This window comes from Hylaeus volcanicus, chromosome 6, assembly GCF_026283585.1.
Source record: "Hylaeus volcanicus isolate JK05 chromosome 6, UHH_iyHylVolc1.0_haploid, whole genome shotgun sequence".
NCBI lineage: Eukaryota > Metazoa > Arthropoda > Insecta > Hymenoptera > Colletidae > Hylaeus > Hylaeus volcanicus.
The window spans coordinates 20,584,421-20,611,801 of record NC_071981.1 but is presented as its reverse complement, the minus strand read 5'-3'; the positions used below and the strand labels follow the sequence as shown (position 1 = coordinate 20,611,801).

At 40.1% G+C, this 27,381-nt stretch overlaps 3 protein-coding genes and 2 long non-coding RNA genes across 8 annotated transcripts; 3 read left to right on the top strand and 2 right to left on the bottom strand.

Annotated features, from left to right (window-relative positions):
- The first annotated feature begins 324 nt into the window (after window positions 1-324).
- Window positions 325-4,925, top strand: LOC128878221 (uncharacterized). Its single transcript, XM_054126242.1, has 8 exons — window positions 325-1,268; window positions 1,339-1,619; window positions 1,675-1,867; window positions 1,933-2,047; window positions 2,117-2,284; window positions 3,726-3,987; window positions 4,056-4,236; window positions 4,332-4,925. Exons 1-8 carry the CDS (start codon window positions 471-473, stop codon window positions 4,605-4,607), a joined length of 2,274 nt encoding a protein of 757 aa, XP_053982217.1. The 5' UTR covers window positions 325-470; the 3' UTR covers window positions 4,608-4,925.
- LOC128878222 (uncharacterized) lies at window positions 2,584-3,493 on the bottom strand. The gene is made up of 3 exons (XR_008457358.1): window positions 3,190-3,493; window positions 3,016-3,121; window positions 2,584-2,723 (listed from the first exon to the last, which is right to left on the bottom strand). It is a non-coding gene; the product is annotated as an uncharacterized LOC128878222 (long non-coding RNA).
- Window positions 4,898-5,837, bottom strand: LOC128878220 (thioredoxin, mitochondrial-like). Its single transcript, XM_054126241.1, has 3 exons — window positions 5,522-5,837; window positions 5,308-5,431; window positions 4,898-5,232 (listed from the first exon to the last, which is right to left on the bottom strand). The coding sequence occupies exons 1-3, from the start codon at window positions 5,692-5,694 to the stop codon at window positions 5,119-5,121; spliced, it is 411 nt and encodes a 136-aa protein (XP_053982216.1). The 5' UTR covers window positions 5,695-5,837; the 3' UTR covers window positions 4,898-5,118.
- A 194-nt stretch (window positions 5,838-6,031) lies between these two features.
- LOC128878223 (uncharacterized) lies at window positions 6,032-19,212 on the top strand. Of its 4 annotated transcripts, none has more exons than XR_008457361.1 (7): window positions 6,032-6,272; window positions 6,355-6,924; window positions 7,044-7,190; window positions 7,454-7,617; window positions 9,047-9,453; window positions 11,958-12,073; window positions 18,389-19,212. It is a non-coding gene; the product is annotated as an uncharacterized LOC128878223 (long non-coding RNA). The 4 variants fall into 4 exon arrangements; XR_008457362.1 differs by lacking the exon at window positions 18,389-19,212 and adding an exon at window positions 14,105-16,892; XR_008457359.1 differs by lacking the exon at window positions 9,047-9,453.
- Window positions 19,213-19,625: 413 nt separating this feature from the next.
- LOC128878214 (major royal jelly protein 1-like) lies at window positions 19,626-22,911 on the top strand. The gene has a single exon (XM_054126234.1). The coding sequence runs from the start codon at window positions 20,097-20,099 to the stop codon at window positions 21,387-21,389; it is 1,293 nt and encodes a 430-aa protein (XP_053982209.1). The 5' UTR covers window positions 19,626-20,096; the 3' UTR covers window positions 21,390-22,911.
- Window positions 22,912-27,381: the final 4,470 nt, after the last annotated feature.

Below are 27,381 nucleotides of genomic sequence, written 5' to 3'. Positions count from 1 at the left end.
GGCAGGATTTTAGTTTGAATGAAAGATCGAGTTTCATATGAACTGCATCTTCTAAAACGTCGAGATCTTAAAATTACTTAAAATTACATTCTTCAAATATCATGATTAAGATTATGATATTGAAGATTAAAAACGTTTAAACCTTTTGGAGAAAACATTATACAAATATTCATAAGGGGCAACCAGAAAGACCGCCGCTTTCTAAGCTATTCTATGAGCAGATCTTAATACCATTGGCGGCATCGGTGGTAAAACACCCAAGTTTTTAGTGATAACAATTCGGTGGTGCCATCTTACAGAAGCAGGTTTATTTATTCATATAATTAATTACAAATAAGCATTGTGCACAACTGTGCACAACTAGAAATCTATATTATATAATAAAAATATGTGAAGTTGTTGTATTTTGGAAGTATAGAAAGTAGTAATTAAAGTAAATTAAAGTAGCAATTCGCTTTCAGAAATTTATCATGAAAAGCCTGTTGATTTTTGTTCCTGACAAACTTTATAAAGAAAAGCCTGGGTACATGTTTGGCAAAGTGGTATACGACGACAGCACAGGAGTTAAAAAATTTTATGTCATTGGAATATGTAGAACAGATAATTTTGAGACAATAAAACATGGCACTAGTATAATTGGATATTATTCGGCAGCAGAACATAAACGTGGATATGTAGATAAAAAATATGTAGACTGGATTAATATATATTCCCATCCTAACTTTTCTCTTCATGAAAATAATTATGATTATAGTATAAAGAGCATAATTGTAAATAATAAAAAAATGTCAACATTACATTGCCATACAGTTATTACAGTATATGATCAAGTAGCCCTCAGAGAGACAGAATTATTTGGTCAAAGAGCAACGTCAGGAAATCATTTTTATGAATTAATGAAAATTCTGCAGAGCAAACAGGTTGAAGGAGAACTACAAAAGAAGGGAAAAGTTACTTATATAAAGGAAACTCTCTTAGTCTATCATATGTTTTTGTATTTTTATCCAGTTCTCCTCCTTAGTAAAGTAACAAGCAAATTATTACCAATTCTAAAATATTCTTTCCTTGGTTTACACGTTCATGGATGGTTGGAAAATGTTAAATGGATGTTAATTGCTATAATAAAGAACAAGAGATTCACATTAAAAACTGGCAATTATGTTTTTGCACTGATAATAGATATGTTATTAGGAATATTTATATTGCAATTACTGTTACATTACTTCGAATATACATCTCCATCTCAAATACTTTTGAGCAATGCAGAGGCAAGTTCATGATGTAATAATATTAAACCAATAGTATTATTTGATATTGATTTTAATATATACTTTGCAGAAAGTTGTGACATTTTTGAAAGATTTAATAAACTGGCTAATGGGTGTACCAGCTGGCTTAAAATTAAATCATGCCTTGAACAATATGCTTGGAAAATTTTTTCTGTACCACATACATTTATGGTGGATATTCTTGATAACTATAAAACCTGTAATGGATTTTGCTTTTGAAGTATTAGTATTATTTGGAAGACTTGGTATCACTTTTCAAATAGCAATAGCAGCTGATCTTCTAGGTCTTGTCAGTTTTCATGCATACTGTATTTACGTATATGCAGCAAGGTATTGAAATATCAAACACAAGAAATACTCAAATATTAATTCAGTTTCTTGTTAGGCTCTTCAATATTCAATTAAAGGGTATCACTGCTTTATTTCGACTCTTCTTGGGTAAGAAAATGAATCCACTTAGAGAAAGAGTTGATTCTTGTCAATATCAACCAGATCAATTGTTTGTGGGGACCTTATTATTCACAATTTTGTTATTTCTTATGCCAACAACATGGGTGTACTATGCTGTTTTTACAATGGTACATTAAAAATAATGTATTTTGATTTTTTTAATTATTCAGAATGTAACAATCGTTTATTGCAGCTTAGATTAGCATTGATCGGGTTTGGAGGTTTCTTGAGTAGAATGAAATTTTATCTTCAAGTTATGCCAGTCTATACACTGTTTAAGTGGTTGTTTCAATCTCATAACACACGCAGTAAGTAAAATATCTAACATTTAACTTATTACATTATTGAATTTGCAATTATTACAATACATGTTTTAGGCATTGTTAATATTAAAGTACATTCACATCGTGCAGAGGCACCAATAGTATTAATAATGACATTGGTCGGAGCATCATGGTGTCATACATGGGACAGGTGTATACCAGACACAATTGGTCGACATCCACCAATCGAATGGAAGAAGATAATAAGTAATATAATATGGGGTGAATTGCTATATCCTCTATAAATATTTATTTATCTTTTTGTAACAACGACAAAATACATTTCTACAATACATTGCTGTAATATTAAAACTGTATTGGTGATTTATGTGTTTGTTTATGCCTTTGTTCAGCAATTTTAAGATCATATAAGTATTTTTTCATCTCTGGAGACATTTCGGCATTCATCTTCTGATCAATATCATTTTCTTCCCTGAGTATACCAAAGTAAATACAAAAAACGGCTAAGCTACCTAATACAACGAAGCCTTGATACGGTGGTGTATTCCGATTTATACGTGAGTTTCCAATTTTCATAGATGAAGCTGGTGAAGTTGAATATTTTATAGGCTCATCAAACTCGTCCACTTCCGTATTTTTATTAGCTTTTCCTGAACTCGTATCATGTTTTGAAGCACAACAAATATGAGGAACAGCAAATCTACAATATATTCATTTATCGATAGTGTTTGAAAGTATTAACCTTCTATTAATCGTGTCAATGAGAGTTCTATAAGAAAAACATAAGGCTGCAGGACACATGTCACTGACGCGATTAACGAAAGATTAAGAAAATAAAGTTTTTATAATACTTTTGATTACACACGTAAGCTTATTGACAGCAGGTAAAAATATTCTTTACGATACTTAACCTCAATAGTACAAATATTTTAAGAATTCAATAAAAGAAAAAAACAAACATGTCAACTACCATATATTTCAATATGTAATACCTTTTTAACAGCATATCTCCACTTTTAATTTGTTCTACCATTCCAATCAATTTTGAACGCAACATTTCAAAAAAATCTTGCAAGAACACTATTCAACCCAACTTTCCTGGAAAAGTTTTTTTAAACCCATATATACATACTGTTTGCGAAGTCGCTCGATAAAAATATACGTACAATTTAATAATAATTGTATTCTTCCGTATTAAACGCGTCTTACAATTGAATAAAAGTCAATAATTGCAAGTCAAATGATTTTATTCTTGATTTTCTGATGGTCTTATTCTTGTTCCAAACATCTCACAGAAGTATCCACATGTATGTGCGGCAGCAATCAATTTTGAAAGTGTATGATATTTTCCTATATTTTCTCCCACTTATTACTTAATTTTCATACAATAAGAGCCCCAAAAGCATTATTATAAATTTGGAAACTTTGTATCACGTTTACATATACGATAATTAACTGATTTTGTATTACGATGGGGTCTGATAGCACGTCAAAGGTTGAGGTTAAGAGCCCGAAATCACGAAAAAGAACGAAAAAAAAAAATAAATCGGAAGGTGAATATTCAGTAATGCTAGTTTATTCTTAGTAATGTTGTTTTTTTAAATATTACACGAGTGACATTAGTGCTACGTTAGATTTTTTGCAAAATAAATTTCATTGAGGTTAAATCTCTAGTCAACTTTTAATATTTATTTTTTCACAGACTTGAATAATAAAAGGAATTGCAATACAGATGCATCACAAGAGAGTGTTGATCAAATGAAGGAAATCAATGAACAAAATATGATATGCAAAAAAAGGAAGCAAAGAAAACAAAAATCAAGTAACAGCAATTTAAATGGTACGCATAAAGAAACAATGAAGGATGATGAACAAGAAAACAATTTTGATGATATACAAAAAGATCAAGATGAAATTGAATCAAGGGATGAATTAATTTCTTCTAAAAAATTCAGAAGAACAGAGTGAGTTAAATGTTTCATTCTTATAAATGTACAGTGACTTTCTTAAAATAATTTTCTATTTTTTTTAGTGCTACTAACGCGGATAATAATGTAGAAGATACAGAAGAAGCTAGCAAAAGCGAGGCAAAGAAACCAAAACAGCCATCTAAGCGCCAATTGAAGAGGGAAAAGGCTGAGAAAAAAGAGACTGAAAAGCGGGAGGCTAGCAGACTGGAAGCAATGAAAAAGGGTTTGAGCTATGTTTCACAGGTATTTTAAGTACTTTGTTGTACAATTAGCCTTGAATAAGTATGCACATCAAATAAATATTAATTTTTTTACTTGTTTATGCAATTTATCTACAGTGGAAATATGCGCAAAGCGAATGGAAATTCGAGAAACTGAGACAAATTTGGTTAATAGATAACTTACTAGACGAGACTTCCATTCCAGATGACATTTTCCCTACTGTTTTGGAATATTTTGAAGGATGTAAAGGAATGGCAAGAGAACAACTTTTAAAAAAAGGTTTAGATGTTATAAAGAAGGTAGAAGAAAATGAAGAAATGAAAGACGAAATAGAATCTGTCGCTTATCAAAGGGCAAGGAAACTTTTGCAAGCTTTACCTACCGAAACTTAATTAGTTCAAAATATATTGAAAAAGTGACATCATTTTGTTTCAGTACTGAAACTATAATGATCATTAGATGTATTAGCATGTTAAACATTAAATATTGAACTAAATTTGAAAATTTGATACTTCATTTGTAAATTTCTAACTAATTTTATTTTAGCATCATGTTTAACTGTTAGGAGTTTAATTGTGAAAATATAACCTAAATTATGGCATATAATTATGTGTTGTATCATTTGCAAAGCATACATCAATAAATATATATGTATGTATCTGTATTAAATATTTGTAAATAATTAAACAATAAAATTTATCTGTTTATTACACGAAAAAAATTTATTTAACAATTTAACAATTCTCTATAAGTTAATACTTTACAAAGTTGCAACTATACATTATTAAAAAATTGTACTTTATACTTATTACTCGAGGTAGCATTCTTGTAGAGAATATTATACAAAGTACCCCGATAACTACAGGGTTGTTCGATGGCAAATCGTATTCGAAATAAGTTACATTACTCTGTATACTTATCTACAAATTGTTTAAGTTCGTCTATATCGTGGAGACCAACGATTCTGTCTAAAACTTTTCCATCTTTCATTGCGATTAGTACTGGAATAGATCCAACCTATGTTCAAAGATAACTGTTATTATTTCAGTACGAAAGAACTGATAGTAAACAAATAAGTAATACAAAATTAACCTCATAATCCAATGCAAGATCGCTATTTTCATCTATATCAACCTTTGCCAATAAAATCTTCCCCTGCTTCTCTGCAATTATTGATTCTATACGAGGAGTGAGCATACGGCAAGGGTTGCACCATCTGCAACATGAATTACGCATAATATTATTTTTAATTTAACCATTCGTTAGTTTCAGCTAAACTACATGAAACTATTGAATATTTACGTACGTTGCAAAGAAGTCAACAATCACGGGCACCTTCGACTTTTTAACACGGTCATCGAAATCTTTTAAATCCTGAACCTTGAAGGCGACCGAAACTGCTTGCTCCTGGGCCGGTGCATTTGCAAAAGTCCTGCTTCCTAGAGCGCTACGAACGGATCTAATGCCGACTCGAAGCATAGTTGGTAATGTTTTGTGGATACACGATAAGCACAATAAATTATATTCGAAATAACAAGATATTAATACAAACAGATTCCAAAATGCAATACACAATTCATTTAATTCTAACCTATTCTTTCGTTTCAAGGATATGTATACGACGATACCGCAGAATAGAATAGCAGATTGCACCAATGGTTGCAAACACAGTGACCAACATTATAGACCGAGAATAAAATTCTCTGAATTCTTTCTTCTACATGTATCTACTCCATTCTCATATGATTAGCTATGTGGTTTTTCTAATGGCTAATTTCGTTGAAAATAAAAAAGCGATAACAAATTTGTTTTAGCAATTGTGCAAACTTTTATTTGAACTTAAAAAGCGGAAATCAGATTGATTATCGTTTGGGTAAATACTACAATTTAAAAGTAGATGGCCTTCTATTGAATGCAATTTTAGATAACTATCGTTTGCCAAAGTGGGTATACATGTAGACGTTTATTTGTCGTTTTCGCTTATTATTTTACGTTTGTCATCATATATTATTTCATCGACTTAGTCATTGCAGGCAATTGTTGCGCACTTATGTAAGGTAGGAACAATATACGACTTTCATATAATCATACTTATCACGAAGTTTCACGAAGTATATTTCTTATTTTTTTTCCTGATAGATTTATTCAAAACTCTAAAGTATTACACCTAAGCGATGATTTCACTCGATGATCTTGAAGTCAAATGGACTCCTGCGAGTGACCTACTCTCAACCGCAAGGACTCGCGCGTTTGGACCTCGATCACAATTGATCACATCGCTCTAAATCCTTCGAGGATGCGTGACACATGGGGATATCTAAAAGTTACGTATTTGACGTATTGTTTATGCCGGGAAATGCAGGAGGCAATTTGCGACGCATTGAACGCATTATCAGCTTATCAGCCAAACATTTATGGACACACTTCCGACGTCGAACTGCTGGATATCTTGCTGTACGTTTAATTATACCACAAAAGCGGCCATGAAATGATTATAAGCGTGAGAATCGTGACGCTCGCTTCTACGATTGCCACTTCACGAAGCATTACAATGCTTCGTGTGATGTTTCGAAAATCGAGGAGTTTTAGCAGAGCCACCTCGAGATAAACAAAATCAATTACTCGTGGATCTTGTGCTCCACGAGTACTATAGTATACCGACCTCGATAGTCCTCTACCAGGACTATATGACTTTTAGATATTTACTAGGTGATTATATTTATTTTACATATGACTAGCTCAAATTATTACAGTTTAAGTATAACCCACAATTATATGTGTGGAAAAATGAGGTTACATCTGACTTATTTTCTCATTTATCTAAAAAGCATATGGCGGCACCTATGATGCGGCGGTCGTCGAACAAATTAGTTTGCCGTATCGACTGTTGGTAGCCTATCGTGTCCAACAATACCAAACGAATCCTATTCATTATCGTCTATTATTGGATTTGCAACTAATTGCGTAACGCAATGGTGAGTGGATCAAAGAACACCGTGAATGTATTTTCGCATGACGAACTTCATATCGGCTTAATTACTAAATTGAATCATTCGGATGCTACGCTTTAAGCTTATGCAGTAGTAACGACGATTTCTGTGTAAAAATACAAAAATAAAAAAATAATTGTAAAAGGGAATAATAGCTGCGAAGATGTATGAATAATTATATTAATTTAAGCGATTGGCGGATCGAATTGTTTTGAGCTTTTGAATAAATAATATATTAACTTTTACAGGGCACAGTTATTAGCTACATAGTAACTCGTCATTAAATAAAGACTGCAAATATTTTATTGCACATCTAGTTTGTGGACTACACAGTATTTGTATCTAAGTTGGTGGCGCTGTTGTTCCCATGAAGCAAATGTGATACACGCACAGACGGGCACGCTAATTAGTGGTAAGAAATTCATTGCTCTAGTATATTCCGATTGTTATTCTTTCAGATATTTGTTATTCAATATTTATTTTTTATTTATACTTTGCAAATATACTTGAGATACGAACAAGTTCGTCTTTAGGAGCGATAAAAATACAGGACGAAACACTTAACTTCGAAAGTGGTATATACGCTCTTTTTTCTACCTTTTGGTTCGAGTTAATACAAGAGCTATTTAAAGTTAGATGATTCATCCTTTATGGGTACAGAGGCGAGAAACAGCTATACGTTGTCATTAAATTATCTTTAATATCATTCTGGGTCACTCGTTCGTTCCGCGCTCTCCTGCACTGCCTTTGGTTTTAGTTATTTAATCATTTCTTTTTAAATATCGCTATGAATCATTTTCGAATCTTCGATTTATATTTACATAATCTTTCATGAAAAAAGAAAAAATGCCATAAGCGGCTCTCGTTCCACGACGAGATACTTGGCAATCGCCGATTTAATTATGTGAAATTTTCGCATCGATGAAAATTATCCTTGAAGATTAGATCAGAGAGTAATTAGAATGTAGGTTGCGCGTGTAATCGTTCGCGTCTCTTGTTCGAAAGTAATAGACGAGTTTCACAGGCCGATTCTCCTATGACGTTCAAATTAAATCAAATCAGTCCTCGTCGTAACTTCGTTACATCGTTACGTTACGTGAAACGAAAATCCGTTATGTAAACCGTTTCCCTCGTTCTACGACAGGACGCACTTACGAAAATAATAGATTTTCTCCGTGGGAAAGCATCCACCTGAGAAGCCGGAACGCGTGACAACAACAATACAATCATCACCTTTTTCTACGTTAAAACAAAGTCACGACACACAATGAGCAACGAGAATATTCATCTACTATCGTGTGCTTGTATTTACTCTTACGATTATTAATTTTAGGGTACCACAGTTCTTTTTCTCTTTTTAACTCTCTCACAGGCTGGTCTATATCTCCCTTGCTCTATCTATAATAATCTCTATGGTCTTAACCCTTTAGAGTAGGCGTCAAATCGAAGCGATTAAAATGGATGAAATTACGCAACGAGCCGCAAAGTCGTCGTCGTATGACGCGAGTCATTAAGTCCGGATGGTTAACTTTTAAACAACCGACTTGCGTTTTGTCTTCAAGGTCTCGGCTACCTCGATCTTCGGACCTTTTTCTCGCGAGGCACGAACGACGCTCGTAATCCTAGAAATGTTTCTACAAACAATCGTGCACGTATTACGTTGCTAAGAGGCAGCACGCTCAAGACGGCTTAGGTGTGTTCGAGTATTGCGTAAAGCTCGATGGCGTTTCCTTATACGAGCAAAGGCTCGTTTGTTGCAAAAAAAGAACTGTGGCGGTAGAGCGATCTTTGTTGAGGCGGATTCACGTTCACCGAGACTATGAAACATTTTTCTTTTTCAGAAATCGGTGAGAAATCGAGGAACGAATGTTATCTGCCTTCGCTGGTCCCTGGTGTTGTTTTGAAAAAATAAATTATACAAAGGTTCGGGTACAGATCGATCTCTATGGCATAGCGATGGATCTGTAGGCGCGCGAAGTAAGAGGAAGCTCAGTCGATAGGAAATTTTTGTCGTATAACGTGTCGGCGCCAACTTCTGACAAGCTAGCCAGCTATAACACACCAGACGAGGGGGTTCATACATGTTTAGCACGTTGACTGTCCGATTGAATCATTACCGCTTCGTAGCCCAAAGCGGCAGAGGATTCGACGCTTCCAGAGATTTTCACGCTTCGGCGGGAAACGCAGTCTGTCTAATCAAATTGAACGACGTTTCACGGAAGACCACATAGCTGGCGAAAAATATTCAGTGAGCCCCAATTCCAACCCTCATCTGACCCTCCTGTTATCGATAGCGAGATAAACGAATTAAGAATCGTCCCGATTTCGAATGGAACTTGTTGCAAATCGAATAAAGCTTTAATTTACGGCTCGACGCGTACCATCTGGCAAACTTCGTTTCGTGTCAATTCAGGGCAACGAAATTAACTTCCGACAAAATAAATGACATCAAGGTAGTTGTTTCGAGGTAGTCACGTTCAAAAGTATCATTGAAAATGTTCGTAAATGTAGTCTTACACATATATTTTTATTGAAATACAATTGCTTACATACAACTTGTTCGTGTACATTTGGTTTTAAAATTATTTTACTATTTATTCTTGTAACTTCATCGAAATTCAGGTATTTTATTCGTTTTCTTTGACACTTAACTTTCAGAATTAATTTTTTTAATTCTTTAGTGAAAAGCACCGTGACCCACATACGTCAAGTTGTTATCGAAGAGTTTAGAAAGAGTGGATTAAAATCATTTTCGCGCGAGTTACTGGACTCTGCACAGAACCCAGAAACGCATTTTCTCGAGACCAGTGGGTCACCTATTCTAGTCAGCGTGATGTCGGCCAGATGAAATCCTAGATCGGTGGTTACCATAACGACCAACGGTTCTCCCTTTATTGTTTTCCATCCCCATGGCCTCGTGTACGCCATAGTAACCCTGCGAAACCCCGTGTCCCTTCTGTTCCGACCGATTACAGCCAGAGTTCCTCCATTCAGAACCCTCGGCGTTGTATTTTTTTTCTGGGGGCTTTTCTATTCCAAACAGGGCGGCACGCTAGACAATTTGTGGGCAGATTTTACTTCAACGAGAACAAGGGAAAACCGTAACGTCGATCCGTTCATCGTTAAATAAATATGTCAATCTATATCCGCGTGTAATTCTATAACGAGTGATTCCTATTAAATGCCAGAGCGGGGCCCCAACGAGCTCCGATGTTCTTTGAAAACGGGTCCTATAGAAATGATCGACGCAGATTTCGCAGACTAGAATTTTACCATTTTTAAACGACACCAATATCGAGCGCGATATATATGGGTGACAGGGTTTTTTACTATGGAACTAAGTAACATTCATGAATTTCGATAACGTTATAAAAATAAATACTACGACGAACGTTGGATTATGTAGGTTTCAATAGTCTCAAAGCAAACTTTGATTCTCATAGAAATGTTCAGAAATATTCATATGGCGATCAACCTGTTAAACTTACATTTCGAAATAGAACTTTTTAAAAAATTCCGAAATAGATACAATTCAGATACAACTTTTACGATAAAGGGTGATCGTATTTTAAATCCCCGCAAGACAAAAGGGCCAGTTGCGAATCGTGCGACTAATCGAGTGCGAAATGAGTTCGATTGTAAGCATAAACGGTTCTAGTTGGAAGCGTTCGTCCCAGTTTCATTCTTTTTTTCTCTCTAGGCTTCTCGTTTCGGTACGGTGCACCCTTTATGGTCCGTGGCACGAAAACGCCAATCGGCGATCGAGTGCCGCGAAAACTCCTTATCACGTGATGTCCCGTGTATCGGGGCCGTACAAACTCCCGAACAGTGCATCGCACTCGCGCCAACATTTTGCTAACACGACGTTACGAAGGTGCCGCCTCTTCGCTTTCCGTGATGCGTGACACGACGACCTAAATTAAGTTCCGCGGGACGCGCAAAACGTTCAACAAATATTCGGGATAAACACCTACCGACAATTCCCGCGCTGCGCACTTTAACTCCAATCAAGGCGATACTCTTTTGTTTTTTTTTCAGTTTCGGTAGCACGAATTCAAATAATATTCATCAGTACTAATTACGAATGCAACAAAACTACACACTTTTCCGATTTTAATACACCGTGAAAGATTTCAGAGGGAAAGTGAAGAGCAAACATACAGAAAAAATCCTCGAAAGCTCGGCAAATATTTAATGGCGCGTGGAAATTTTAATTCGCCGAGGTTCTCGCAAGTTTTAGCGGGTCGCGTGCTTCGCGTGAGTTGCGAGTCGCTCGATGTCGGCACACTTTCATTACTTCAAGTTCTGTAACGATAACGCAGTCCATCACCGATGAAAATCACCCCTCTGGCCGTTACCACCCTCGGTGGTTATGTAATTGTGCATCCCCGATAAAGAGTAAAGTTGACGCGGACTTGGAGCGAGCTCTCTCGCCTTGAGACGTTGGGGGTTGGTTCAGCGGTTCGCTAAACCGGAAGTGCAAACCCTTGCGCGTTAGTCTCAGCCTGGTAAAAATCGTTGACGAAACTCACTGATCAATGATTTCACGGTCTTGGGGTGCTTAGAGTCAACGGTAATCTGGCGTATCTAAAAACCATAACTCGCATCCAAGTGTACGCCCCTTAATGCGTTCTATGTCGCGCCTAACCGATTTTTAACAAACAGATTTCAAATTCGAATCTCGAAAATTACGCACCATTTAATCTTGTTCAAGACCAACCTATAAATCGAAGTCTTTTGTCCTTTGTTTAGAGTCCATAAACGAGGATCAATCGCGAAGTGAAGCGTCTCAGGAGGTTCTTCTCAAATGAAAGCACGCGATGGGTGGACTTTACAATATCCATTAGGGAGAGTTCGAAAACGATAAGGTAAGGTCCACGTTCATCCAATTTCGACCGAGGTTAGCCCTGTGCTCGATTCATAAGATAGAAGTGCTTATCGTTCCCTTTGCTTCGTTTCCTTTTATCGTTTCTAATCCGCGAACCGCCTAGCCCTCTTTTCCTGTTTCGAAGCTTCTATTTTCATCCGCGTCGGGCGCCGTGGATTTTAGTAGGTCACTGGGGAACGGATACGCAGGACGCGGGCCTTTGTTTGTATGCTGGCCAACACAGTTATGCGCTGTTATGCTCGCTAAATCAGACTGACTTATTCATCGGGCCACATCCCATTTCTCCCGTGTATGGCTCGCACGCGAGGGCTGTCGGAATTAGATTCGAGGACTCGTGGAAAATTGTTCCGTCTTCCTTCGACCTTGAATACCTCGCGTTCCTCGGGGAAATTCGAGACACACCTGTCGAGGCTAGCCCGACCTTGGAGCCTAGCCTTCGATTTTTTTCATGCGTTGGTCAGAAATCGTTCTCGAAAACGAACCTTACCCCATCCGCTTAAAGCTTCAAATATTTTCTTGGAAAAGCGGGCAACAATGAATCCTGCAACATCTCTTCGCCTCGTTTTAACCGGAAAACTTCGCTACGATTTACGAGCACGGTTTCGCGATACAGGTGATGGATCGACGTATTTCCAAAGCTTCGAACTTTTAGCTTAATGCGAGAGGTAAGTCAGAGGCGAGCCAGAAAGTGTAGATGAACTAGAATCGACCGAATGTATAACCCAGTGGTTCTTAACCGATCTGCTGCGAACGCAGCTACGCTATACTACGAAAGTTTTTTAGAGAACACAGATCGTGTACAATCAATTTTTCTAACTCTTTTATTATAAATCAATTCTAGAAAGAATATAGATATACTATATACAGCATACTACTAAAAATGTAGGACATTTTTCGAGACTAATTCCTCCTAATAAATAGTTAAAGTTTGTATGCGTGCGATCAGGAGAGTAGGACCAAAATGGCGCGCATCGAATCACATCAATGAACCTGTATACAGGGTGTCCCAAAAATGTTGTAACACATTGAAAGGGGTGGTTCGGGAGGTGATTTGAAACAACTTTTTCCTTAGCGAAAATGTTGTCCGCGGCTTCGTTGAGGAGATATTAACGAAAAACATTGACCAATCAGAGCGCGCGTATACCGTTGGAGCGGCCGTGGAAGCGAAGGCTATGTGCTAAGCGGCCGCGCTTGTACGCGAACAAGCGACTCGACGTCCATCGAAGGACATTGGACGCGGCCGCTTAGCTCGTAGCCTTCGCTGCCACGGCCGCTCCAACGGTATACGCGCGCTCTGATTGGTCAGTGTTTTCCTTTAATATCTCCTCAACAAAGCCTCGGACAACATTTTCGCTAAGGAAAAAGTTGTTTCAAATCACCCCCTGAACCACCTCTTTCAAGGTGTTACAACATTTTTTGGACACCCTGTATATGCATATCTATATGTAGGTAAAGAAGCCTCAGATTGGAAAGTAGACTTTTCAATGTCTTTCTATATGGAAAATAAATCTTAGAATTCTTGTTGTCGATCGTCTTTAAAACTAAATTTTTCTTCCAAGCTATGCTGTAACCGCGAAGATGTTAAGAACCACTGCCATAAACTGTCGGGCGCGGCAAGCGTCGAATGGACGACGGAAAAGAAATGTCCAAATAAATGATGCCGCTGTCAAGTTTAACAGCGTATTACCAGTGGACAGGTTCGAATAATTCCTTGTCGATGTGACGTTTGTTCACTATTCTTTTTTTTTATCATTATTATTAAGGAAACGCTTCTTTAATACAGATATGAAAGATTACATAAAAGAGAAAACATCGTACCTCGCTTGCACACCTTGTCGTTTCCTTCTTTCGTTTGTTTTAGCATTTTCCTAGCTTGATTCCAGAGCTTCTTATCTTCCTCTTCATATTTAACTTTCATAAAAATTTCCTCATCGATAATTTTTTTAAAATTCTAAACATTTTTCGTAATATCTTCGTTGTATAAATCAAACATAAATATTTTTTCCCGTAGGAGCTGAGAAGCGAGCTAAAAATTTCGAAACGTGCACGAGTTCTATTTCGTTGTAACAACATTTACGCGTCTAATAAAAACATGTCCCGGTGTGTCGTTTGCAATTTCCTCTTGCTCGCCCGCAGCGCGGATTAGACTGGCCATCTGTGCTTTTCACGAGTCACAGGGTCGAATTTCTCCAATAACTTTATTTCCAGCCTGTTTCATATGACTTCTCGATCGAGCGTGCCAGAATGAAACGCTTTAAATTATTTCCCACACTCGCATTTTCGTTCTGTTAAACAAGAGAAACGAATTCTTTCGCGACGTGGACGTTTCGCAAAAAAGGTACGAAGTGAAAGTTTCGTTTGCCAAGGTTATCGCTTGGTCATTGTGGAAAGATAAGCAAAACGGAAGTGTGCGATGAGTAACAAGAATCATCGAATCGGGCATTGTTCGACGCGGTTCAATGGAAAAACAAACCGCTACGCAAATTAATAACGACCGGAAGAAAAAAGTGTGTCGCGCGTGGAATTATCAATAGCAAGCGGAGTAACGTTTTTGCAGAGGATGCGAAGCTGCGTCGACGTGGAAACACGACAAGGCCGTCGATCATTTTCAATCCTACGCACACGCTCGCCGTGTATTTATTCATGACTCTGGATACGTGGTTAATTACTCGAGTCCATTGCCGATATTTTCGCAACGTTACGATTCCATTAAGCGTTGGTGATTTTCCAGGGAACGGATGTCATTCTATATGCTGCGAAAAACTGACGCTGTAACGCACAATTCGGAATTATTAATCTGGAATACTATAAATTACCATGTTCGTTTTCTCTATGAAATTAAAAAATTAATTCTGAAAATCAGGTGTTAAAAAGAAAAACAAGTCTGGATAGGATTCGTAAATTTCGATCGGGTTGTAAACCTAAATACTAACGCGAACGCTTGTTTATATGTACAGTGTCCAATTGTATAAAAACAAAATTTTAGCTTCATAAGTGTATTCACGAATATGTCTAAAACTGAAAGTGTTGATCCAACAGACTATTACAGTGAAACGTAAAAGATGTCGTTTCGTCGCAATCGTGCGTAAAGCCTGTTACAGAGTCAGGTAACGTAAATTTTAAAAAAGAATTTGTACAAAAAAGGCAAAGCGCGATTCGCAGTCGACGCACGTGCGAGCGAGAAAAGTCCGCTGATTCAGACTACGTGGCCACGAAAGAAACCGCGAGATCGTGACGATTCCCCGAAGGATCTGTGCGTTAAATTCATGGACGTATCCATTAAGACCTGGGTGCCATGGCGAACTCTCGAAAGGACAATTCGCGAGCGACTGTGGTTTGCATTTCTCGAAGGCTGCCGCGACGCAATGTTTACTCTAACAATAAGTCGGACATTGGGAAACACACGAATGGCGTTTGCTTCGTCCTCCCGATCTGTGAAGTCTTGGACGACTGCGTACAGTCGACACATTTTTGTTGCTCCGTGCAAATTTATCGATAATATAGGGCATAAAAATGTGAGCAAAGTAAGGTAAGAATGCCTTGACGGCATTCAAAGGAATTTTGAAGTTCATGAGTTTTGATGAAGTTACGAAAATAAATACCACGATAAATGTTTGATTATGTAATCTCTGATAGTTTAACTAATATTTAATCCTAGCAGAAATTTTTGCCTGGCTACGCTGTAAGTGCTATTCCACGAAGCGACACTTGTCGATTCTATCGTAGGAAAATTTCGATACCTTTGGACGAATCTATAAATATAAATAAATGGTATTCTATGAATGGTGGTCTATTGACTTTGCAAACGTGTCGCGTACCTACGATATCGATATGACAATAATATCCCACTGTACGTGTTCAGGCGAACCCGTTACATTGCTGGATAAAACACAATGTCCTTGCGCACTGCCTAATTAACAAATGAGAACTCGATTGCTGGGTACGGAGATGGAAGAGGGGAGGGTGTCAATTAGCCCGACATTCTTGCACGTCCGTCCAACGCTTCTAACCACTGAAAATGGCGCAGCATCTACGGGACAAATGCGACTAATTCGCACCGGCAATATTAATAAGCTTTCAATTAGCATAAATCTGTAATTCCGGTCATTCTGTTAGTCTAGTTCTCTACATGGCCGCGCAGCCAACCGACACCTCGTTAAGAGAACTTGGGTGTTCGAACGTTTTCGGAATCCGTTTTGTCCTTAATTGGTAATCCTCGTCATCTTTGGCAGATCTATCCAGAAACCCTCGTCGACCAATTAGCTGGCGCGATCTGTTAGGTTGTACCACTAGTTTCTTTCGTTCTATTAATAACTAGTACACAATATTTTATTAACTATTTGTAAGAGATAAGGCTGTTCATTTAAATCGCAGAAAGTAAGCAATGACGAGTATACCGAAAAAAAGATTTGTTTAAAATAAAATAAAATTCAGCGAAATCAATTGAACTTTATTACTCTTCTCTTTTCTACCGATTCAACAACTAATCGGAGATGCGAAGTTCGAGGGGCATCTAACGACGACCTATGGTCAAAAAGTATCGCTGGCTGCCACGAACTGTGACCAGTACAGCGTAACTGTTGACTCACGGTCATGTGACCTGTACCATAATGTTATAACAGTAATAAAGTACGTGTATAGTGGCGGTGCCTGTAATAGGTGCCAGCCGTTTCGACATCACGGTTATCCAGTTGCTTCTAGACGTCCATAGGATCATTTTTATTCATGGCTGTTTTCATCGTCATCATCGTTGAAGTCATTCAGACGCGGTACCGGGTCTCGCTATGGTCTTCACGTTTCTGTAATTATATAATGCAGACATTTTACTGTAAGCGATCAATTAAAGCTGAATAATGCAGTAATACTTCCTGGAATGGCTGTCAAGGTCGGATATATTACATATTTGAAATTGTACCAATTCCTTTCGCGATCGTAGGAAAAAATTCTGTAATATTCCCGACATAAAATCAATTTTCAAAACTTATCGTTGGTACGTTTATTCGAGGATCGCCGTCGTGTTCAGTGATCGGCAGTTTCTACGGTTTATCGTTCACTGATCCCAGCATTGGGCGAAATTAATCGCGGCAGCTTCGACGAATATCGACGCGATTCGCCTCCACCTTCGCTCTCGAAAGTTCTTTGAAGTTTTATCGAACGTTCGAGCGAATCATCTGCGGTTTAGAATTAATTATAGACTCGTCCATTATAGACTCATACAGAGATATACATATATCTTTATAGATCTTTGAGTCACCCTGGAGGAACGCCGTTGATATCGATCCTCGTGCATTGCAATGATTTATACCGTGACTTATACACCTATTATTCTCAAAGAAACCTGTTCATTTCAGACTCCTATACTTCGATGCTTTTAGATCGAAGATAAAGTATACAAGGATTTTAAGAATTCGAGAAAGTCTGGACCTGACGGTATCGTAGACCGCACGATGGATATCGGTTTCAGCTGTCGCAAAGTGCATTTGTCTTTTTCACCCGGTCGGGATCAATGGGCCACGAAGCAAGGAAACTGATCGGCATGTGGTCGATTGGTATGACGGTATCGATCAAACATTCGAACCACCGACACCAGTGTCGTTTTATAGTTCAAACATGTACGCTACACTTGCTCGTTGCTTGGTAATTTATTCAATTTTAATCACGAATACCCATGGGTTTCGCTGTTCAGACGATCTCTTATTTCGGATGTTGACGTGTCTCACGGCTAAAACCTTGTGAAATTTGCAATGAATCAAAATGACCCTGCTTCGTGGACCTAGCGTTAACGAAGTACATTATGTTTGAGAATCGATCGATTTATGTTCGAATGGTTTAGTACGTAGAAGCAGAAAATACTGAAACGAGTTTCCAGCTGTGTTTTGTCCCGATTCACGAACGAACAATTCCAAGTAACATCAAGCGCGAACCTTGATAGTAGAAGCTCCGCGTGTTCTTTTCACGAAGGATGCGGGCACGTCCGAGGTTTTCGACAACGTAGTTGTGCAGAGCGTAGTACGAAGAAGCGGCCGTTGAATCGATTTTTCGGGATCATCTCTCCGAGGGGAAGATAAAGCAATTCGTAACTGCCTTTTCTAAGTCTGTAGCAACCTCACCCCTTTCAAAGTCCTCTTTTCATACGGACCCGGCCATACAACATCTTTTATCCCTTCTACGTTCCGATCCGCGAGCTACTTCAACCTCAACGTCTTTCGTTTAGCGTAACAATGAGCGTACCAGGAAGGAATCGTCGGATTCTCTGAAGAATATTAATCTAATCAGAGTATGAAAATTGTTCCAGAACCACGGGACAATTCTACGGCAATTTACCGGCTATTCTGTCGTTATAAATTCGTCGCGACGGCCAATGGGACGGAGTAAAAAGATACGACGGTTGTAGAAGCGTGGATCGTCTTGGATCTATGGAAACATCAAACGTGACTTCTAACCAGAGGTAGATCGAGGTTGGAGCTAACCAAGGACGAAAGCGATAAAGTAAATGATTTTAAATTATTTACTGTATCGAGAACTATTAATGAATTTACTACTTTTTAAAATTCACCGATTAGTCAATTGCGACTAGAGTCTATTATAGAAATACGTCGTGCATAAACAAGTGGGTTTTGAGTTAAAGAGTCAGTGAGTATTTGACTTCGGAGAGGAAAGAATACAACTTACGTTACTACTTACTATGCGCAAAAGAATGCTGCTTGGAGCACTTCTGGCATCCCTTACGTTCCGCTCAGAACGTCAGGTAATATTTTTTTATTAATCGCTAACATGCAATTAATCGCAAAAATCAGCCATTTAAAAACGACGTAACTTTTCTTTTTTAAAACACGCTTAACACATTGTTGACTGGCAATTTTACCGGCTATTATTTCGTAATTTTTGTACTACTGAACTACTGAGTGATATAAACCTAAATACTGCAAAAAGTATATTCTATGGTTAAAAAAGAATCAAAAACAGACAGGACCAAACACTCGTGACTGGTCAAAAATATATTAATATTCTTCCATAAAAAAAGGTTATTTTCGTTTGAAACTGATGTATGTAAGTAAAATTTTCACTGGCTCCAAGACTATTTCTTTTTGAGGCAAGAGAACTACCTAAAAATACCGATAACTTACTGGTATTTTCGATACTGTTTCGATCCCGTGTCTCAAACCCATCCGCCGACTATTTCGAGCAGTTAGCGGATAAATTGCGCGAACCATGGTCGGTTCGACGAACGAAGAAAAGAAAACTGGCGACGAGTATTCCCGGGTTAACAAAAGCCATCCTCACGTTTGTTGTCGCGATTCGCAGTGGCGAGCAATGATTCAAGCAAGAATGCCAATTTGCATTTCCACGATGCATCATCGGCTCGGCTAAGTAGCGAGTTACGTTACGCGCGTTTACAGGGTGGGGACCCTGGATGTTTCTGTTGCACGTATGTACCTCGTATGGGAGTCGTGTGGGTTTCGCGTACGTGTGGATCGTGCACGTGCACGCGATCGCGGTGTGTAAATACGTGGGGCCATTGGTGGGGGGACGACGCCTCTCTAAGCGACGCTCCGTATCTTCGTCAGTCATATCGCGATAGTCTCCGCGCGGCGGATCGTTATCGAAGTCGCGTAACGTTCGGCAACGATATAAGAGGCAGGCAGTAGTCGTTCGGTCGACGGTGTTGAACGACGACGAGAACCCCCGTTCGGTGGCCGAGCAACACACTTGGCACGCACGAATATTCCGTGGTGCACGTTACGCCGGTTCGTCGACGAGAATAGACGTTCTCCGCGAGGAGAGGCCGTCTTCCGGATCCCCGGTAACCTCGCTGGGTTGCGGACGCTGTTCCGGATATCAGTTTCCAACTGGATCGAGTCGTTTGTTCCTGACCCGCGAGTTCGAGGTCCTGGCGGCTTGAAACGAAAGAGTGGCTCCAAAGAAGTGACAAGAATATACACGGTGAAGTGGCAAAAGTGGCCAAAGGGCTGTCTAAAGTGCGTCCAATTCGATCCTCGACGATGAAGAGTCTGACGCTCCTATTTCTTCTGGTGACCGTGGCGGTGTGTCACGAGCCGTTCCAAGTGAAGTTCGAATGGAAGACCATCAACTTTGACTGGCCGTCGGAGGAGATGCGGGTGTACGAGATTGACCACAACGGGTACATACCAGAAAACAACTTCATCTCTGGGATCAAGTTCTGGAAGGGTAAGATGTATCTGTCGCTCCCGCGCTTTAAAGACGGAGTGCCCGTCACTCTCGGAGTGACGTCCGCGACCCCGGTGAACCATAACACTGCGCCCAGCCTGGAGGCGTACCCTAACTGGGATATGCAGAAGCTGGACGATTGCAGTGCCTTCCAGTTCGTCCAGAGCATGGAGATCGATCCTGCAGGACGCATGTGGGTCCTTGACTCGGGACGAGTGTCTCCTTTGTTGCCGGAGGTCAAGATCACCTGCCCGCCGCGGCTGGTGATCTTGGACATCGAGAACAACGGCGAGATCCTGCGTAACTACGAGTTCCCTCAGCACGTGGCTCGCCGTGGAACGGCTTATCTCAACGACATCGTCGTGGACCACGAGGACGGAGGCATGGCGTATATAACCGACACCGATCGCGAAGATCCTGGCTTGATCGTCTACTCCCTGCAGAACAACACCTCCTGGAAGGTCAGACACGACTCGATGAAGGCGAAGCCCGAGGCTGTCAGGTTTATGATCAACAAAACTCCCGTAAACGTGCCGTTCGCGATCGATGGCATCGCCCTGTCGCCTGCCAGCAGCGAGGACAGGATGGTGTACTACTCACCCCTGTCGTCTTTTCATCTGTATTCGGTGCCGACATCCGCGCTGAAGAACAACGCATCCATCGACGACGTGGTGAAGGAGGTGGGAAGAAAGAACTCTCAGTCGGATGGAATGGTAATGTCCGCCACGGGGGTGCTGTACTACGGCTTGTTGGCTGACGACGCCGTGGGCACGTGGGATACGGAGCAATCACAGTCGTTCAACACAGGAAAGAGGGTCATCTCCAGGGACCACGAGAGGATGCAGTGGCCGGACAGCTTCGCGATCGACGAGGACGGTAACGTCTATTGTGTCACCAACCAACTGCAAAACCTCCTGAACAATCGCGTGAACGTGAGCGTGCCGAACTATAGGGTCGTCAGGTCGAAAATTAACGTGAAGAATTATCAGTACTATAAGGACGGAACCGCACCGGAGCAGCCAGCGATATCCGCGTCCTCCGCTAGCAGGATTAACCTCGCCATAGTCTCAGGATTATTCGTTCTGTTGGCCTTCGTTGCGAAGTAACGTCTCTTCTCCTCCCCTCGTTCTTCCGTACTTGTTTTCTTTGTTAGGGGTAAACAGTAATCGGACGAAGGTTGGGTATACCGAACGCGTATCCTCTCAGAGGATCCCCCCCGAGTCGGATAACGCGCGGTTGTTCGATGTTTCCGGTGATCCTGAGCGGAGAGGATGTCACAGAACTATGCACTGCCGTGCAGGAATTCCGATTCACGGAAAATGTTCTTCGCGATATACGCTTACGGACGAAATTTAAGGAACTACGTTTACGCAGGTGTATATTCTTAGTTGTCTCGTATTAATTCTAGCGTGATTGTTAAATATAGTGTACACATTTAGTAGTTTTTAACGAATTGCTTGCATTATTGCACACGCACGCTTCCATGGCGAAAACTATCCAAAAATAGGTTACTTGAAACGATATTACAGGTAATAGCATTTCGAAAGAGTCCTGGTCTGATTGTAACGATGGGTCGAGTAAGTAAAGGTAGACTACAGTGTGTAAGATGAATATTTGCCGAAAAATTTACTGTATCACCAAATGTACGATACTTTTATTATTTTCTTTCGATTGCTCGTTCGTCGTGTTAGCGAGGTCGGCACTCGAGCTGGTTTTTAACCGGTCAGCGATGCGCTCGCGTGATCGACGATTAAGAAACGGTGTAAGACGTTTGTAACAAGTATAATGTAATATTTAAGTGTACAGAAGTCCTACGTTACTCGCATTACGTTGGTGTGGCGAGGAGAAGCCTTTTGTTTCGATAACAGCTTGGTATCTACGTGACATTCATCCGACTAACATCGCGCAATAGTCCATTGACGTTTGGGACCACAGCTTCGCGATTTGTCGAAGTAATCCATTTTTATTAGCCAACGACCTTGAACCGTTGTTTTATGTAATTCCATGCCCTACGACAGGGCTTCCCAACCTTCGATGCTTTGCATATCGATCGGATGTAGAAACTTCGTAAGTTATCTAAAATTAAGTACTGGTGAAAACTTCATTTCGAAGGTGAGGCGTGAATTCGCGAATTGGTGAGCTTACAGAAATGGAATACTAGGACAAGTGTTAAATTGCCTAATTCTTCGATAGTCTCGAGACGAAATTTTAACTCCGTAGAAGTCTCCACGAGTTCTAGTCCAATGTTTTAACCGACCTATTAATCGAAGTGGGAAGCTCTGCTTTAGGAGATTCGCATCAGGACCCTGGATTGATCGCTTCTCAGCATTGATTTTTTCGCGTTGCATCGCGTTGGATGCAGCATTTAAAAACACGTCCACAAACCATGATGTTATCGTCGCTAGGGGTAGTTTAAGGGAACCCGCAACAAAAAATGTCGCAGAGATAGACTTTTCCATCCATGATACCTCAGAATTCAAACAAGAAAATTCAACCAAGTTCAGGCATTTTACACGTGGATAGAGCTCCGTTACGGGTTCCCTTAAGAAAATAGACGTTACGTTTACCAAAAAGGGGAATATTGTGTATTTATTGTGGTATCAAATAAAACAATGTTGGAATAGCCGACTTATTCCCTTTCCTTGTTAATCGCGCGAATCATACAAATGACTTCTATGTTTTCCACTGCGCGAAAAAGTAAATGGTTTTTATTCGGATACGACTGCGTTTGGTGACTCGCGTAACTCTGTCTTGACTTTTTGTCCCCTTAAGCGTATCATTGGCGCAGGCATATGTAAATCGGCGTTCGTGCCCGTTGTCACGCGAATCCTGCTAACTAAGTATAATTGGATCGAGGTATACGAGCGGCCAGTCGCGAGATTGCATCGAATGCGACACGTCTCGCCGATACGTTTATTTCCTCGATTCCATGACTGCCAAGATCGCGCCTCTCCACAGTCGATTTCATTTCTGTCGATGCAAGTGAAACTGATCCTTGACCAATTCGCTGACCAGCAAGCTGAACACGTTCAGCGCGATTAATTTTTCGTTTCGGACGACGTTTCGATATTCGAATTGCCTTGAAAAGAATCGCTTCCGAGTTTTTCACAGATCTGTTCGAATCGGGGAAACAAAGAGTCAACAAGATGTTCGAGAGAGGAACGCCACGCTTCACGGTGGCGGAGTTTCTCCCAGAGAAAGAAATTGTAATTAAGTCGAGAAGTTGCACTCCGAAACAAAACTTTCACCGTGTCCGTAATACATTAATAATTCCCTCGGTATTTATTTTGAGTGCGTGTTGGTAGTCAGCGGTGGTTTCATACAAATTGGAACTATCCTTCCTTGTCGGTAGACGTTGAACAGAAGATTATAAATCCGTCGAGCTTCCTGTCGAATAGTTAGACTGTTTGTAAACATTCCAAAGCACGAACGATGAAATGAATGATTGTTGCAGGCGAGGAGAGCAGTGTGATTCTCGGAATCGTTGATGTTTACAGAATTTCTGTCTTAGTTCTTGCGAAGGAATTCAACTCTAAACATGCTCGTAATGTTCGTCCAGCGAAAGTTTTGATGGTATGTTTACGTTACGTTTGCAGACGTGTACGAATGGAAGGACTGAATCCAATTGTTATACGCGTGTACAAAGCTCGAAACGGTTATTGGGCGAGACTTTCGCCACGAGTCACCGACTTATTCGCGCTTAATTGACTTCGAATTAACATCGCCAATGGCGACTATTGAATCTGTCGGTCGAATCGAGTCGCCGACTGGAAGAGAAATTGGATCACGAATTCGGAATATAGTCGAGGCTTTCAAGAGCCGCGTACAGGGTTGAAAAGGACATTTGTCACAGCAATGACAGCATCTGTCGTCGAGTTCTGGTAAAAGAGAGCGACACAATCGACGAACGTGAATTTAAGGGGGTCATAGTTCGAGGAGATAGTAGACACAACTCGACGACGAATCGTAACGGTGACGATAATTTCACGAGTGCTCGTAATTCATACTCCGGACAAACTTGCACTATTTCGACGGACACGAGCAATGGAAGAACATCATTTTTCCAATGGTCATCTTTTTCATGAGAATATCTCGTGGTATTTTTTTTTTAAATCTTTATATAACAGGCGCTGTTGAGACGACTTCCTAACGGTATTGTACGCGATCATATGCAAGTCATGAAAGACCATTTATCAGCAATTCTTGACGGCACGCAGTTGCGACATCATCGTAACGATAATTAGTATGAATTATTATTGCGACCTGAACACTGTAAACAAGATTGGGCGAGGTTTCCGTGACATCGAACGAGAGAGACATTTGTTTTTTATTTATTCGTGGAAAACAGTGGCGGATAAAAAAGACCTCAGGAAATCGAATATCCTGATTCGCTTCTATTATTCTTAAAAATGGGATTCTGGGATTCTCCAGTATCGAATCATCGACCAATTTTTTAATTGCCTTCCCCCATCGAGATCTCAGATTCACCATTAAACGGAGAAGGGGAAACGATCAATGGAGTACTTTTTTCTCATCGCCTTGGCACTCGAAACTGTGAACGATACTCCTATATATGAATGTGTGTACGTATAATTAGTGTGCACGCTACATGTAACACTTACAAATAGGTTTAATACATATGGCCTTATTTGCGACGATGAATTGAAACCGTATACCGCGACCAGTCGGAAAACGCGTGTTATGATAGTTGGAGAGCCAGCGATCATTTTACTTACGTCATTTTGAAATGAAAATATCTTTTTTTTTTTTACGAAAACATAATACCTGACGCGTGGAAGTATTTTGATAACACAAAAAAAATGTAATTACGTAATTTTGAAATGGGTGATTTTTGGTATAGCAATTCCATTGCATCTCAGACGTTGCCATAACTGGCACTCCTTATATTCCGTGCAAAACGTTTGACAATATCTTTTTGCATTTCATTAACACGCAATCGATCGTTATACCAATAACCAGCCATCTCAAAACGACATAACTTTATTTCTTTTTATCAAAATACGCCCACGCGTCGTCGTCTTAACAACTACATGCCATACGACGGTTTTCATGATCGTCAGAAATTACACTTCCATGAAAAAAAGGTTAATTTAATTTCAAAATGACGTAAACAAAATCGTAACTGGCTCTCGGACCATGAGTCACTCGTCTAGGCGCTGGTGACCGCAGCTTTCCGCCATTTCGCGGCTTTTGTTAGTTACGATTATCGTCCCCTTTCTCGCGGGATCGACCCAGAATGCTTTCCACGAATTCCATTTAATCACACCGTTTTTGTACAGGGGCATGCCTGTACTTGGCCTTACGTTACCAAGACTTTCCTTCAATTCGATCAGTCGTTTGTAAACACACGCGCCAAGAAAACAGAATAACGAGACATGCCGAGTAAATTGCGGTGCGCGTACACGCGCTACTGGTGATCACTTGGAAATCATCTCGTTCGTGGATAGATGAAATCACCATTCAGTCGCATCCACGTAATTGATACTCGTTCATGTGCAATACCACCGTAACACAGTTCAACGTGGTTCAAAGAGTTAAATGAGATCTATCGTGAATTGCGTCGAGGTTTTGAGGCAACTGGGGTTAATCGTTGCGAAAGGGTTGGTTTTCGTTATTTTCAAAGCTGATCCTAGAACCTTCCAGCTTGTAGGTCTCGAAGTTGATACTCTAAGTACCAACAGCAGACGTCCCAAACGCGCGCAGCGGCAGTGCGAGATGAATGTTTCATACTGCGTACTCGGACCGCGTTTCTAGGTGGATTTATTAAACGAGAAAAAAGAGAGGAACGCCCATAATCGGCGTGGCGCGATCTGTTCCATGTCCTGTGTTATTCGAACGCAACGTTTGTTGGAAAAGGGAAACTCGAAGACGCCGGTGGCCGTCGAAACGGCCCAGCCAATCTCGCTTTCAGCCTCTTCCCACAATTGTGTCTCCTCTTTCAGCACGCAGCGTCCCAGTTTTGCGGCGAAGCGAGGTGCACGCACATTATTACATAGCAGAAACAGAGTCGAGGCCTAGCCCTGAACCGCGAGTCAACGAACGCCCAGGAAAAGGCTCAGCGGATTACAAAACTGTTCCGAGTAAGATCTTCGTACACCTGAGATTAATCTGGGCTCGCTGTGCGCTCCGGGGCTCGTTAAGGAGGATATCGCGTGATCAGCTTGTTCGTTAAGGACCACGCGGACGAGATAAGTCAGCTTAAATGCAGTAGACATTTTCGATGCTACATGGTTGATCCAATTTTTTCAGCGTTCAACGAAATGGAACATTCATATACGTTAGAAAGAACTTGTTTCGTTGAACGTGATTATCGAGATTGGGACTGTGTATTCGTTCGTGGCTCGAGTTTCGTTTCAGATCGTAGTCAGAGTAATGATAATGATCAGTAATCAAATGAAGATATAACTTAACTTTATATACTATACCAGTCACGCATACTCTGCCTTTAGAAATGTACTCGTCGCATAGTTTTCGCCATCCATTTCAGGTTACACGCTTCTGAGAGAGGTCACAACAGGTAACTGGTTAAGAAGTTTGAAATACATAGGTCAAGTTGAACGGCTTGTTCGCATTGAAAACGTTCGCTAAATAGAAAGCGAAACCTCCAGCGGCTGGAAACGGATAACGCGGAACACCTACCAGTGACTCAGGAAACAGCGTGAAAACGCGAACGTGCAGCCTTCGAAACGAATCGCGATGGTCAATTACATTTATAACAAATGATGTCACGCCGCTATGAAAAGAATATTAATTGCTTTGACTCATAGACGTTATTCAACGACGATTTTTCTCATTTGTCGAATGATTAAGCGCTGACCAAAAATTCAGGGAAACTGATCGACGGTATTCGTTAAAAAAAAAATTAATCTTTCGATCGAAAATAAGAGAGTACTTTTTTAAACCTTTTAAGCAAAAGGTTTGTTTCACCCGATAAAAGATATCACGCGGTAGGACATTAACAACTATTTAGAACGATGTATAAATTACGATGTTATTAAATCTAAGTTGTAATTGATTGTAATGTATCAACATTTGTGCCTACGTTAGCGTATGTAATGCGAACACGGTGGTGTTCGC